Here is a 16483-nt window from a genome sequence, read left to right as displayed (position 1 = left end):
GAGCAATCAGAGCACAGTGGGCTCATAGGGGGGGGGGGCAGGAGCTCCAACAAGGCGTGTAGGACAGAGAGTGAATACACATACTATACAGAGATGCTGTATGAGAAATCAATGTGATTTTGGAACATTTAACAAAGTAAATCTATTCTAGTAGACCTCAACAATATAATTATGATCAGTAGAAATGGCCATGACATGGGACCTTTAACACTTGGCACCCCCAAGCTGAATCATCTAATTTGACCGCTAGCTGTATGGCTAACCACGCTAACGGCAACTAAATCCACAACCCAGTCTCACTGCATTTCGTGTTATAGTCACGACATTTAATCTATTGATTCGTGTTCACCAACACGATTTTCTCCTTTTTTTCGTGTCACACAGAACGATTTTAAAAGCAATGTATTTCTATTGGTAGTATGTTTCGTGCCTGCAGCACGTCTTTTTGTCCTTTCGGGTCTTGGAAGACCGGAAGCTGTGGGGTTCATAAAAACATGTTCTTACTCAATATCAAGCCACGATTATTGTTTTTATTTTAAATCGTATAATGTCGGACTTTTTTGGCGTCCGTCAGGAACTGAATTTCAAGATAAAAATAACCGGAAACAGACGTAGGCCTATAAGGGACATTTCGAGCATCATTGCGATACACAGTCACTGAACTGATTACCCAAGATCCTCAGCTATGGTTTAAGCTCGCTGATTGGATGTTTTAGGCGCAATGCATGTAGGGATATGGTGTTAATGCCATATCAAATCCGAAAAACATTTCTGAGTTTAGGATGGCCGAAGACACACACTACCCATAATCCCCAGCTATCGTTTAGGACTACTGTCCCCGTGATTAATCTTCAAGCTCTGGGATTGGATGTTGGAGTGGCAGTGTGCCAAGGTTACGCCGAGCGTCAAGAAAGCATATGCTTCTTATATTTTGTTATATTTTCTAAATCAATTTGAATTCCTCTTTCTACAAAACATTGAATAATTAAAGTGATATTATGTGAAGTTAGTGTGCATGTGGTTGCTACACTGCACAGCTTCAGCTCATAAGTAGACATTTTCAGATGTATTAAGAAAACAGGTGGAGATGAAGGTTTTTATCTGGAAGACAGATGATTAAGAGAGATTTCCAGATTTCCAGATGTGTATCCAGTGAAAGCTACTCACTTTGTCTTTTCAGACTGACAATATAAATGGCCCCATCCCACCAGCAATATTGGCTTTCAAAAATTACAGCCTGCCATTGATCCAACAGCAATGTGTGTCAGAAAATACAGTGAGGTGAGATGTGTCCAAAGTGAGGAGAAAAACAGAGCAGTGTTATAATATACATATCAAAACAGGATTTTACTCCAAAGAGAAACCACTAGAGGGAAAACCTTACTGATTTAAATGTGACATAATTGATTTTCCAATTTTCACTGGATTGTTTTCTGCCTCCCTGTGGTAAGAGCTCTACCTGAATAATGTCTGTGGAATTTGGACAAGTGAGGTGCAACGTTTGGGCATCTCTCACGTTGTCTGTCTTCTCCCTCTGCTTCCTGTTTGTATTGTTGTGTCAACCTCCCTGTCACACATATGCTGGATTAGCTATTTTAAAAAACTATACCATGCATGGCAGATGGAATCGATGGGTGTCATGCCAGAGCCAAATTTATGAGAATGTGCTATAGTGGCAGGGTTTACATCTCTCCAGACCTAGAGGAGGACAGTTTAAAACGTATGCCTTCTGCAGTTCCATCTGGCTCTGCTGACTGCCTGTGCTTCTGAAGAGGTCTAACTTTTTCTCTGTTTTTTTTGCTGCATTGCGGATTGACTATTGCTTAAATCCCTGAGGAATTTTCCGAAAAATCCGCAACACTAATAAGTTATGGCAATGACGGGGATGAGGGGAATATATATTATACAGCTCTTAGGTGGCCACATCTCAAATCATATAAATACCAAGGAGAGGTGGAATCACAGGCATGGATTAGTCATACTGTATCTGTTCCCTATTTAATCGAGAGAAAAAAACAGCCATATTGGATTTTACTTCTTGGCTCTGATATGAAAGACTTTGGACTGTGACACCACTCATACAAATCATACAAATCCTTCAAGAAGGACATTTTGACATGAAGATTTGTGTGAGTTGCTGTAGAACACAAATGAGTTTGCACAGCAGAGGAAAAATAATAAGAAAACACTGAAGTCTGGGAGGTCTGTGTCACAGCAGTGATTCTTGAATGAAAAACGTAAAATCAACATGAAAACCCTCAGCTATCAAATGTTTCTAATGGTTTTCCATAACTTAGAATATATTTGCGCTTTTGCACTGCACTACTACAACATTGTCAGACTTATGATGGGCATTGGAAAGCAGGGTCAACATGTTTTTGACTAACTTCACGCTCAATTTATTCATATTTTTAAACCTTTCAAGCCCAACCAGTGCTAGGTCATATCATTGTAGGCAAGTAATCAGACATTACACAGCTCCCTCTAGAGCCCAAAACAGCATAGATAACTTTTAATGTGCCTGAAGAGCTGTAAACAGCTGTGTCAAATCAGTGGAGAATCACTTTACAGCCTCATCCAATGCATCAAATGCTGGTCTCAAACAAACGTCTTCAACACGTCAACCAGTTAACCCTTGTATGGTGTTCGGGTATGAGGGACCCATTTTCATTATTTAGCTAAAGAAAAATGTGTGTGTGTGTGTGTGTGGGAGAGACTTTTGTGTTTCTGCCCCTGCCATTCCTGCACAAGGTTGCAACATTGTTGATACATTCAAGCACCAACACCTGTCTGCTCTATTATGTCTTGCGGGACCAATCTTTATTTTTTTCACACTCTATCCAAGCTGCAAATTTGGGGCGGGACACAATAAATAAAGCTTTGCCAGTTTGGGTCCTTATCACAACTGATCAAGAGGGCCAAATGATTCTCTGCTCAGAGGGCCTTGCAAATGATTTTGGAAGAGAGAGAACCTGATGATATAGAGGAAGAGGAAGAGGTTTCAGAATGTGAGGATCACATTTCTGAGAATTCTGAGTCTGACAGTGACTTGAGATTGAGCATCAGCTAGTTACAAAAAAAAGATGAGCCACAGGACCAGCCGGTCAGCGGGCAAAAAACCAGTAGCACTTTCATTCATTAATGTGATCTATCAAATCTAAAAGGGCAAATATTAACCATATATGCTGTTTTGCTTGTAATTGGGATGAAGTAAACATCTGTTGAGTATTTTAACATAAAATAGTTTGATTATGTTGAATTGAAGCCCAAAAAGGCAGCGGGTCCACCAGACCCACGAACACTGGCTGAGTAACAACAATATGAACACCACACAAGGGTTAAACCATTCCATATCTGTGCATCAAAACAGATGCAAATCTGACAGGTGTGTTAGCAGTCATGTCCAGACAGCTCCCAATAAAATGTACTTCAAATAATGTGTTTGGACAAACCCATATGCCACCTAATGTGCTTATTAAATTAACAAAGTAAGCACAATAATGAAACTTGACTCCAATTGTATTCTCCTGATTTATAAAGATAACTGACTCTGGTCTTAGGTCTTGGTGACTCTGAAGGACTTACTAATAATTTCAAGAGTTTATCGTCAATGGAGAATAAAGTGATAGGAGTAATCTGCTTTTTCTAGAGATTTATTGAGGTCACAAACAGGCTGACAATTCTTAAAAAAGCAGTTAACTGCATATTCCAACTCCAGACTGTTCGTGATTGTAATACATTTACTGTATGATGCAGTTGGGCGGACAAGTGCTGTTTTTATGTTTCTATGTTCTCTTAATTTTTCGTTTGAAATATCCTGTAATTGATAAGCTCCAAAAGACTCATACAATCTCTCCACACAAAACCAGCAGCGACAGTGCTCACTGCATTGATTACATCTAATTTCACCGTACTTTTAATCAATTACGCCTCTATTAAACAGTTTACTGTAGCTTGGGGAACGGCTCGTCAGGGCGGTTAGACGCCCTGGTTCGAGCAGTTCCGGATGGGAGGTTTTCAGCCAGGCTTGTTGGACACTACCAGAGCCAGCGGATGAGTGTGTATCACCTCAATTAAACTATGCGCTAAGTGTCTGACAACAGCTAATATTCCTCTTCCACCAGCGAAGCCAATCGATGTTCTGGCTTTCGTCACACTGCTGAAAAAGCAATCATCTCGTTGTCTCGCTCCCGTAAGACGGAAAAATTGAGAGACACTCATCTGGCTTCTGCGGATGCTTATTGGAATACACCAGCGCTTTTTCTCTCAAATACACACACATAAAGTGGAGAATACCACACACACACACACACACACACACACACACACACACACACACACACACACACACACACACACACACACACACACACACACACACACACACACACACCACACACACACACACACACACACCCACACACACACACACACACACACACACACACACACACACACACACACACACACACACACATCACTTCAGGGGTCATTACATTGACTTACATGCATTTCCTGGAGACTTACCCTAACCTTAACCATAACCAACACATGCCTTACCCTTACCCTAACCCTAATCCTAAACCTAACCAAGTCTTCACCCTAAAATGAATGATTCCCCTCATGGGGACCTCCAATTTGTCCCCATAAGGGAGGCGAGTCCCCACACGTGACTGTGTAAACAGATGTAGGTCCCCACAAGTATAGTAATGCTAGGCCACACACACACACACACAGTAGATACACACTAATGGCGCATTTCCACTACAGCGCGGAGCACGCTTTAAGCGTGCCGTGCCCGGCCTGTTTTTGGTTGTGTTTCCACATGGCGTAGTTCCGGCTAGCGGGTACTATTTCACAGTTTTTCTGGCCTCATAAAATCGAGGTTCTTTCTGAGCCAACAACCAGGCTGAGTCGGGCTGAGTATGCTAAGACAATCGCTGGCAAGGGGGCTACAACTACAACAAAATGAACATATTTGACCGTGATTTAATTGTAATACACGTTTCAAAATGGTGCCGAAGTAACAACATACTGATACCGGTTAGTAAAAACCATGAATTAATGCTTTGACAAGTCTGCAGACAGACGGCAGGCGAAAAATCTTTAAAAATGTGTGTTTTCTAAATGGAGATCGGCTAAGCTAACGCAGTATATGCTCCGACCGTCCACACTCACAACAACGGCCCATACAGACATAAATAAACCAGTGACTGTATTCGCCATGACACAGGCAGTCTGTGGTTTGTACATGTTTAACCTTTGTACAGTTTCTGAATCTGAACAGATATGAGGAGCTGTGAGCTTGAGTGCTAACAGCTAACGGCTGTGGTTCTCATTGAAGATGACGTCACGGCTCCGCCTACACTGCGTTACTATAGTTACTGCCCCAGCTACTAAACTGTAATGGGAATGCAGCATAAAGTGAGCCAGTCCTAACAAGGCCTAACGAGGCCTAGCCATACCGAGCGAGGCCCTGTAGTGGAAATGCGCCATAACTTCACCTTGAAAGCATTAGTGATGTGTTGAGAAAGAGTGGATGTACCCAGAAGCTGCAGCTCAAAAATGGCAAGTGGCTTGTGACAAGAACCTGTCCAGCTGAGAGTCTCTCTGATGGTCCTTCTCCAAGTGGTACACCCAGAGCAAAGCAACACAACATACACACCCACACATATGCACACGTTTGCCAAGTCTACCAACCTCTCTGTCAAGTAACGTGTGGGAGATGACAGTGACGATGTCGCCTCGTTCTGGATTGATGTAGAACATGGTTGGGGAGGGCTTGTCCGGCGACTGCCTGACGATGTTGTAGCGCAACGCCGCGTTATCGGTGCCTGGGTCGTCAGCGTCAAACGCCGTCATTGTCATCACCGTGGTTCCTGGAGGAGACAGGAAAAGACAGTTTTGAGTCTGAGCTCACACTTACTTGTCATAGTGGATATGTGAGTGAGGATTCTAAAAGCTGGTGTTGTGAATTAAATATCTTAGGAATAAAATAACATTTTTGAAGATACAGCAGTAGTTCATTTTTCTACTCTGAGATTGATTCATTTTTGTATTGTTCAAACGACACATGAAGGAAAAAAAAGCTCCTGAAATAAATCTCAGGAATGGAACTAATGGAACAGGTTAAAGAGTCACACTCCTTCAAAAAGTATGCTAATTTTGACATTTTGTATTTCAAAAGATTTACATCCCAAAGGTTATAGATGCATGTTTTAAACTAGAACACATTCAATCATTTATGAACACATGTTCATGCTACCATGGTTTAGCCAAGACAATCAAAGTGAGGATGGGTTGTTGTCTACATACTATTTAATATGTAATATACTATGTGGATACTAAACTAGAGGCATGGCCATATACATTGTGCCATGTAGATTGAAGACATCTTATTGGTAAAATGCTTTATATTTATATGCATGCCACTGAAGATAAATCTAGTCAGTTCTGTCATGGGTTAAACATGGATGTGGGAAATTGTTATATGGGTGTACGCATGTATGTGTGTGTTTCTGCACAGTATGTGTGCACTTGTTGGACAGGTAAGAAGTGGCTGTTCTTAAAGATTGGAATATTAGATTTTCTGGGTCTGCTAGTGAGGTGGCCAAAGGGTGTATGTGTATCGTGCACTTACACCGTTCAAGGAGCTTTGTTTTTGTTTGTTAGTCTAGGGAAAAACTATCAATCAATCAATCAAATGTTATTCAAAATTATACTTTTATCTCATGGGGCTTTACAGTTTGTACAGCATCAACACCCGCTAAACTTTGAGCCTTGCATCAGCAGAGAAACAGAGAGCAACAGAGTAGCACTACTGAGCTATTTCCATGACATTTGGTGGAAAGGTATGGCATGGGCTAAAGTTCCAAAATATGTTTTTGAGCGGGTCAGAATTACGTGGTGGATACGCAAATGATGTTTCACACAGGGCATTTGTGCTGCAATTATATTTTTTGGGAATAATGAGAAAATGTACTCTTTCACATGAACGTCCCCACAAGCCAGAACATCAACTATCAACATGTTGTTTAAAGGCTCTGAGTCTGAGTTATAAAATACAACATATCTTCTTTGTAGCGTCCATGTTGTTTCCAAATAATGACTTATAGCTCATGAACACACCAAGTCAGAAGATCAACCTTTCAAATCGTGACATTGTAATTCATCTTTTTCTGCAGTTGAAAGGAAGGATGCACTATTTGATGTACTGTAGCCTATGATGGTTTAATGTTTGTCTTCGCAGAAATAAGTTATCTTTGCTGTGTTATCCTCAACATTTTTATTGAATATGAATGAGTAAGAACTATTATACATACTGTATATATTTGATCGAATCAAATTGTGTTTGGAGATGAAAGCAATCATGGCAGCAGATGTATGAGAAGCGCAATTTAGAACTACAGATAGCCGTTTTAAAAAGTGAGCCTTTCCCAATTATGTGTTTTCTCCCTCCTGTCAGCTCTAACAGCATGGTGCATTTTATTTGGTAATGGGAACAAAAATGGAAAACTTGCCCGCCGCAGCTGAGCTGAAATAGGAGGCAATCCTTGACACACACTCAATCATCCATCTCACTCTCCTGTCAATCATGAGTCACACACATTCACCAGGACGCACTCAATCTGCACATACAGGGAAGTACAGACACAAACGCAGGGATATATCCAAGGTTTCAGGCACACACTCTCACACACAGACCATGTAAGATCGTTTCACTTCTGAGTAGTGTTTTTCATTGCGGGCAGAAGTGTCTATAAACTGCATCTCCATCCAGTACTTCTTGGCCTTGATGTCACCAGCTTTCAGTCAAGCACCTCTGGTTAAAATATCACCGGCTGAATAACTGTTCAATTTGTCAAAGCTCTAAGTTTGATTCATTTTCAGGGAGATATGTCACCGCAGTCTGATGAGACAATGTGTCTGGGCCACAGATGGATAGGAAGTCTGGAAGCCTTTGTGTGTTTGTGTGATATAAATTGAAATGTATGTATTTAATTGGCGTGGTGTCATTTTTTACTTGAAACTGTTAAGAACTATTATCAGTAGATTAGGTCAAAATAATGCACTGTAACTCTAAAATGCTTCTTCTTCTTCTGCTTTCAGTATTTTCAATCTATATTGGAGCTGGTATTTTATTGTTAAAAGTCCTGCCTTAGTTACCTTATAAGACCCTGATACTTTTATTTTGTGAAAGGATTAAGCCCACTGAAGTTATGTGTTTTCTGGCAAGAAACCCCCTTCTGATTTCCTTCTTGACCCACATACTTAACAAAACATTTTCAAAAGCACCAAATAGCAAGACTGCGTCGCACGGCTCATAAACATCGATCTCTTTTCCTGCTTCGCCTTAATACCCCGCAGTACTTTGCCACAGTGCATTAGTCGAACCGTTCAAATAAGACACAGAAAGGGCTGGAAATATGCAAAGTCTACGTTAAATAATGGTGGCTTGGATCCAAACATCTTTAGTCCAGTTGGAGGTAATGAGGGGCAGAGAGGTGTGGGTTTTATCCCCTTGGCATTTGCATTCCAAGGTGAACCATTAACGGTTAAGTAAACCAGTAATCCTTCCTCTGAAGAACAATTACAAAGTCCCATCTCCTTCATTACCGTTACTCTGTTCCACTTCACACTTCTGAAGCCACACTCTTAAAGATGAGTCAGTGAGGTTGCGCATAAACACACATGGTAGCACACACAGTGTTGCACAGTGACACACCAACCAGTGGCAAATTAGTGTTAAAACAGTGACTAAATTAGTTATCTTGAACAGATCTCAGTGAATTATGTTTCCATTGCGCTGGCTAACCGAGGTTCCTTGAACGCAATGCAATCCTATTACATGTTTTATGGGATATCAGCCCTCTCAAGCGTCACTGTCTTCATCAGATACCATAATTCCACTCACAAATCAGTATCACGTAGCCAATAAGCATTTGGTCAGTCAGGAATACAACAGGGCATCAGCAGTAATCATCTTACATGATAAACATCCAGCATTCTGTAATGGGACAATGGGGCTGGGTATAACAGCCACACTGATGTATGCCGTGGTAAATCTTAACATGACATCATGGGGCCGGTCAAGGCTCAATCAATCCTAACTGCATTGGATGTTTAGATTGTGGGATGGATGTGAAAACACAGGACTGCCATTACCTCCCTATCACTTCCATCTGCCGTGCTGCTGGATGACACCAGCTCGGAGTCGGTGAAAAGCAATACAATAAAGATGGAGACGGTAGAGAGAGAGAGACTCCAAATCATCCAGTTATTATGAAATGATGTAATGTTCGGTGAAAAAAAAGAGAAAGAAAAGCAACAAAGAACCGGGCTATGAGGTAAAACATCTATGATCCAGACATGAAAAGACACGATGACTGACAGAAAACGCACACATACTGTACACATGTTTTGGATTGATTTCGTCACAGGGTGCTCGATAGCTAACTCCAATATCTTTCTCAAACACCAAGGGAAATCAGCAGGGGCCATCACATCTGTGGGTGCCACCAGGGAGCTGACACCGTGTGAAGAGCCAAGATGAGGCAAGAGACCATAGACAAGATTTTCTTTTAAAGAAGGGTAAATGTGATTCTAGTTCCGGTTCGAGGCTACAATGTGTGTGCACATTATTGTCTTTGTGTCACAGTGTATCGGCGTGAGGGTGAGTGATGAGAATTTTATTTTAAATTATTCAACATGCGATGGATGTTTGAAAAGCTGAAATGGGATTTATATTAATCAGACTCAAGTGAGTAAGAAAGAGTAAGAGCTGACCTGTTCTATTCTCAGGTGCGAATGAGATCAAAGGGAGTTCAGAAGTGAATCATCTCATCCACTAGCAATAGTATGGAGATCGTACATGAAGATGACTTACAAGCACATAATCATAAGGAGAAGAAAGCAGTGGTAGCAGAAGTGGGGAGAGAAACAGAAATATAAAATAAAAAATGAGTGTAGAGACTGGCCCTACTGAATTTCCAACACTTTTTCAGGAGCTTAAGAGCCATACACTTTATACTTTATACACTTTTAGTATGTAGCCATATTAAGATTCCACATAATTCGATATGATATTTGATAATGTGTAACGTTTGTACAAGGTTATTTGTATGTACTGTAGAGGCAGTTATGTATACCAGTGTCAAATATGGGAGGAGGCTATTGTTACAAAAAGACAAAAGCGAGTGGTTTGTCAAAGTCAAAGGGTTCAGTATCAATGGTAAAGCATATATGGTCCATTAACTGCCATTAAATAAAACACTTATTGATGGTTGTTGTTACAAGAGACGGGTTTCTACATTTCAGAGTCTTGGTTATTTTTAATGAGCTTTGCCGGTACTTGTGTTTTTGCTCGTTCTTTATATCACCGCAACATAAGCGGGGTTCTAAACCTAAGTCTGTGATGGTTGTATTGCCACCACTGTCAATAACCTCTGATCAAACCACACTAGAATAGACCTCAACTCATTACTATTAACTAAGCAAGAAAGTGTTTTTTTCTGTACTTAAACTTTTAATGTTGCATATTTGGTAATGAATATTAATGTCATCATCTTTAAATTAACAAACAAGTTGCAAGGGGCTTTAACATATGGGAACCTTCTTTGTAGCTCTCAATTCAGCAACACACACTTTTTTTTAGTAATATAACATTTTTTCTCCCCACAGGTGCCTTCTGTTTTTACTAAATGGGCCCAATAATTAAAACCATGTTGAAAACATATGCAGCGTGATGCATGGTTATGACACCCTAGACTGATAAATCCCCTGAATAAGATGTTAAATAATAATAAAACAATAAACACTTATACTTTCTCCAACTTTTCTCCCATTTTAGTTTTTCGGTAAAGTATTAGATAGCTTTAACTCTTTAAGTCTCAGTATAAATAAAGCAATCATACTTTTTCCCAGCAGACATTTGACCAATTTTCCCTTCAATTATGTTTAATATTTTCGAAAGAAAAAATAAATTAAAACAGATGGAAGTGAAAACCGCAACCAATTCTGATTACAATGGATTATTCGACGAAAAGAAAAAACATAAATGCTTGCTTGGACAACAAACTAAACGTTTTTGCGCTCTTCATCACAATGCATTGTTGATTTATAGTTTCCCACAGGCAAAGAATGGGCCTCTTTGAGTTCCATTCTTTGTACTCCCACTCATGTCTAAAATGAGTATTGTTGTCAGCTGTAAACACATGCAGTCTTTTCTATTAAGTAGTAAGGTGTAGAGTATATTTGGTGATGCCTCTTTCAGCAGACAGACTTGACTGAATGCTTTATTGTACTCTGTTTACGCTGTTTGCCTTCCTTTTGCTGACACTCCAAAACTCTTCAGTGATTGGAAGTCAATCCGTCAGTTTGCCTCTGTGGCTTTTGTTACACTTCTCATTACAAAGAGATGATTTATAAAAATCAGATTTTCTTCAAATCAAATCACTTCATGCTCGTACAGTATAATTGCTGTTGTGTGTTTTCTGCAGTAGCGTTCCCCTAATGGTTTTATTTTCACGACTTTCTACCTTTTACATGTTTGCACAATGATGCGGGGTTATGCCAAACTAGTGAATGTGTGTCAGTTCAGTATATTGGAAAGTTTTGTAACCGTCTAAGCACATTAAAATTCTCCAGCCCATTAAACTGAGCTTCAGGCACATGCAGCACAAACCCAGCTATTTTCCAGCATTTAAAAAAAGCCTTTCCAGAGGGTGCCTGTCGAGGCTGTACACTAAGTACATGGCTCTTTCTCAAGCTCAAAAAAGTCAGATTTGGCAATATGAAAAACAATACCCTAAGATACATACGTAACATAAAACATTTGAACATTAACAGAAGTACCTTTCCTACGGTGTGTTATAACATTGTAGATTTTTTATTTTTTAAATGCAAGATATATCAGTTTGATTACTTAATTTTTCCCATAAAATAGTAACTTTACATTAGAGGCTTCAACCCTATCATGGTGACTCATTATTAAAAAAGATAATTCTGATAGATTGCTAAAAAACTGTAGGAGATTCGTAACCACCAGTTCCCTTTGGCTCTGACATTTAAGCAGAAGTTTATAAATATTATTATTAATTTATCCCAAAAAGCAACTCTGTACCAACTCTTAGCCATTGTGCTTCTTTTTCAGCACAGTGTCGTCATGTTTTCACACTGTGCTCGGATCTATCTGCAACGTGATTCCAATTTTGATATTTTTCATTTGCATCACAAATGTTGAGGATAATCTATACAGCATGGGGGGTGAAGCAACTGTTGTTTTGTCTAATAGTTTCACCATTGAGCTAGTTCGTAAAACTTTTAAAAATTAGATGCAATAACAGCAGCGGCGGAAGCTGTATAAAAAGATCACTTTTGTCGAGTCTGTGCACCTAAACTAAATTTGAGATAATGAGCTACGAGCTGAAAGTCAAGTGAATGGAGGGAAATACAGTCCAACTGCCCTGTGCTGCCTCCTCCACAATGCAGCTTCCTCATGCTCATCTTCTCACCCACTGTCTGCAGGCCACAGCTGGACCATTGGCACAAACTAGATAATCAACCATTTATGCTGGATGCAACCCAATGTGCTCAACAAACAAAGGAGAACAAAATATAGGCGTTCATCATTTTGTGAGGAGAAAAAAAGTGTCCCGATTGACATGTAACATGCCAAAATAGACTAAATATAAATGATGCTATATGATGAATAAATGCATACATAACAATGTTATAGATACTGATTGACAGAGGGACAGTTTCATTACAGCATGTCAATGACACATTTGCTCATGATAATATAAATAACCGCCTAATGAGAATATAAATAACAGGGAAGCTAATGAACAGAATATCCTGCACAACAACTCTTCCATCTAAACAAACAATCAAAGCTGAGTAATGAAATCACATCTTAACTTGATAATTGAAAACATAATTGAATTGTATTAGGCCTTCTGAAAGGAAAAACAGATTGGGAGTGGAGTGTTTATAAGAGGAGAATATGAATGAAGAGAAACCACATTCCAAGTCGTTGTGCATGTATTTTCATACAGTATGTTCATATTAGGTAATTGGGCCAAAGTGGGGAAAAAATAGGCCAGTTTAAAAATGTAAAAGAAAGTACTTCCCATGACATTGTTAAACAGACCTATCTATGTTATGTTTTATTTAAAGTAAAATGTGATGTACCACAATGGACAACCTTTACAAAGCCACGACACAATTACATCCAACTGTTGCAAAAGAAGAAACAAGAAGAAAGGATTTAAATACAATACATTTAAAATGATGAGTAAAATACTGTTGCTTTCTTCGTCAATCCAATTATCAGTTCATTTATTTTTATCTGGTTTCATCTCACACTTCTAATCTCTCAAAAAACTACTTTATATTCAAGTTTTTAATGCAACACCAACCATGTACAGATACTATCGTGAACATCTTTCTGAACTGACAATTAAACGTATCACCTTACCCACTGTTTCAGCAAATGCACCATCAACACCAGCAGAGAACTCTAGGCACTTTATAATACAAAGTAAATGTTCTAATTTTTCCAGGTACAGTTCATCGTGAAGGTGGTTTCTGCTAATAAATACTGATACAAAAACTTAACATTTACTAAATGTATTAAGACAGATCTGGAATTTGTTGTTTGCTCATAGAAATGTTGAATTAACTGAGGCAAACATTTGCATTTTCTTGTTCAGTTCTGGATTGTCACCTTGCCTCCAGTAATGACTCCAGTGACTATATTTCTACTGATTTATGCAAAACATAATTTATTAGACAATTCATTCTTTTCGGAAGCGTATTCATATTCATTGTCACATGTAAGCACTGTCAACACAGTCAATGCTTTTGGGCAATTTACTGTCAATCACACCGCTTGAGCTGCAGGTATTTGTACTTTGTAGGAATACTGTGCAGACATAGAAAGACAGAAGAACGTGCAAGCCTCAATTACTTAGCCATCTTGCTGTTTCATTTGAGTAATGAATATAGTTCACCCTATTCCTACTTGACAAATGACTACTAACATTTGGCCTTTGTCTGAAATTTGAAAGGGTGCAATCAACATTCATTCTCAGGATAAATGACTCAGAAGTTCAAGCAATACAGTATATCGTCTCCACCACAGATTGGGAAGAGGTTAGAGTTACAGTAGGGTTGATGAAAACATAACAGAGCATACACTATAATTGTCATGTATTTCTTAGCATTATGCCGTGTATTACTGTACAAAACATACAATTGATATGCTCTTCTAAGTCAGACACAAACAATCCTCCGTGCTCATCCTTAAACACGCATACTTAATTCAGAAATGAGACAAAACTGATCAGAACCATCTTTGTTGGTCTACAGTTCCAACAATCACCGACTGGCTTAAGGGTTTGAAACATAGACTTACAATGACAATGAATACTGCTTCCAATGACGACTTGCCACAAAGGCATACTCTTCTCCTGTCTATGCGGAAGGAATATATTATCAATTTTAAGCCAGTTTAAACAATCTCCATATGTGACCTGCTCTATCGAAATCAGTCACATTGACCCGAAGCAAAATATGTCACATTATATAATGACTGCCACCGAGTCATCATTTTGACAAAAAGGCCTTCAAAGTTTCCTCTTCTCTGGAATCCATCGATCTGATTGATTATTATTGGAGCAAATTATCAAAGTAGTATGGAGGAAACCAACACAGTCTCACTCCCTGATAGTCCAATAGCGACGCTTGGTCAGGGTCCTTTGGCGTGCAGTTATGAGGCACAGAGTCTCCTTCAGCTTCATAAATGGACGCAAAGAGCTTTCAAGTGATTGCAATGTATTCCCATCGGCGGCGGTATTTGACGCTCAGGGAAGCACCGCATCGGTCCATGTCGGCGGCAGTTAAAGGCAATGTGAGCGTCCATTCCCATTGGATAACGGAGAATGTTACACCCGGAAATAAGTATTCTCCTTACTGTCGATTAATTTTCACAACGATATCTGCACTACTCATCAACTCAAAAACACCAGTTTATCTTTGTTAATTACACAACATTGATTGGTTTAAATTGTGTACAATGGTTTTGTGTTTTTCCCCTTCGACTCTGAGAAACAAATAGTAGTATCAGAGTTTAGGATGGCCGAAGACACTATACTACCCATAATCCTCAGCTATCGTTTGAGACTACACCATGCACCTTGCTCGACAAAACCTGTGATTAGTCCTCAAGCTCTGTGATTGGTTGACCTCCGACTGTATTCCATATGAAAATAAAACGTTTCGTAAAAGATAAAATCATACTTTATTCAGCTAGTGCTTGCTTTACTCTTTGAAAATCATCACATAAATGCATTGTAATAAATGGTTCGGCTGCATTAAATATTACACATCTGGCTTAGTTCTTTATTTATCTACAGAGATCGGGCCTCAGAATAGACCGGAAACTATTCTTTTACCGTTCTGTTTAATTTGAAAATAAAGTTAATAGTAATATTTAGTTTTGATGTTATTATGTTTTATTAACTAGACTGCTGGGTCATGTTAAGACCATCTTTTCTGTGTTGCTGTGGGTTTTTCCCATCGCTTTTGTGTTACAAATATCAAAACAATATATGTGTGGTCGTCTGTGGATAACAAAAATATATCCATTGTAACCTAAACCAGAAACAGCAGTATATTTGATTGTGTTAACACTGTAGATTTGACAGCTTTATAATCCGAACCACCTACTGGTTAAAGCACGTTATTACACGTTTAGAGTAATTGCAATGCAGGTAGATTGTTTTGCTTTTTAATGACTGTTTTTAAATGCCTTTTTCTTAATGTCTTTCATTTTTGTAAAGCACTTTGAATTTCCTTGCGTTGAAAGGTGCTATATAAATAAACTTGCCTTGCCTTGCCTAAGGTCTGCTGCATGTTTTGTTGAATGTGTTATATTTGATGAAAACATTTAAGAGTACATACAAAATAGGGGGAAAGTAGAAGGCATGATAGAAATATAGAATATAAAATATCAAGAAGTAACTGTAAATGATCTCTACAATAAAATAATTTTGTGCCGGATGTACAAAGATATTAGGAGGATGTGCAAAACAGACAAACTAATTATGCTTTATTAAAACATTAAATAATACTTTAGCTTAAGGTCTTCTTTTAAATACATGTAAGCAAAACGCTTTGGGGGTATCTACAGATAAATATTAAGCATGACAAAGTACTTAAAGTCTAACATATTGCATGGTTTGTTTTGGAACTTGACAATCAACTTTCCTGCAATGTTAGCTATGTTGAAGCACTTATTTTAACCGATATTATACATATGTATTATACTCTTATAAGATGTATGTAGATAGAATAATAAATGTGCAGAATATGACAGTTTAATAGTGGAGGTACACACATATTGATAGATGTCTTGTAATGCACTGTTGAGGAACCTGCAACCCAAGTGCTTAATTCATTGCATAACTACACCGTAGTTGTG

The 16483-nt window shown here is 38.9% G+C and overlaps 1 protein-coding gene across 1 annotated transcript in view; it reads right to left on the bottom strand.

Moving 5' to 3' along the window:
* The window catches only part of cdh13 (cadherin 13, H-cadherin (heart)), a 467262-nt gene that overhangs the window by 163208 nt on the left and 287571 nt on the right, over positions 1-16483 (bottom strand). Inside the window, exon 8 of the mRNA XM_034210651.1 lies at positions 5701-5879. Within this exon, the coding sequence (XP_034066542.1) occupies positions 5701-5879 (179 nt within the window). The remainder of the gene's footprint in view (positions 1-5700; positions 5880-16483) is intronic.

This window comes from Gymnodraco acuticeps, unplaced genomic scaffold (assembly GCF_902827175.1).
Source record: "Gymnodraco acuticeps unplaced genomic scaffold, fGymAcu1.1, whole genome shotgun sequence".
In the NCBI taxonomy this organism is placed as follows: domain Eukaryota; kingdom Metazoa; phylum Chordata; class Actinopteri; order Perciformes; family Bathydraconidae; genus Gymnodraco; species Gymnodraco acuticeps.
Note: the sequence above shows the minus strand (reverse complement) of the source record. Positions and strands in the feature narration are given on the sequence as shown.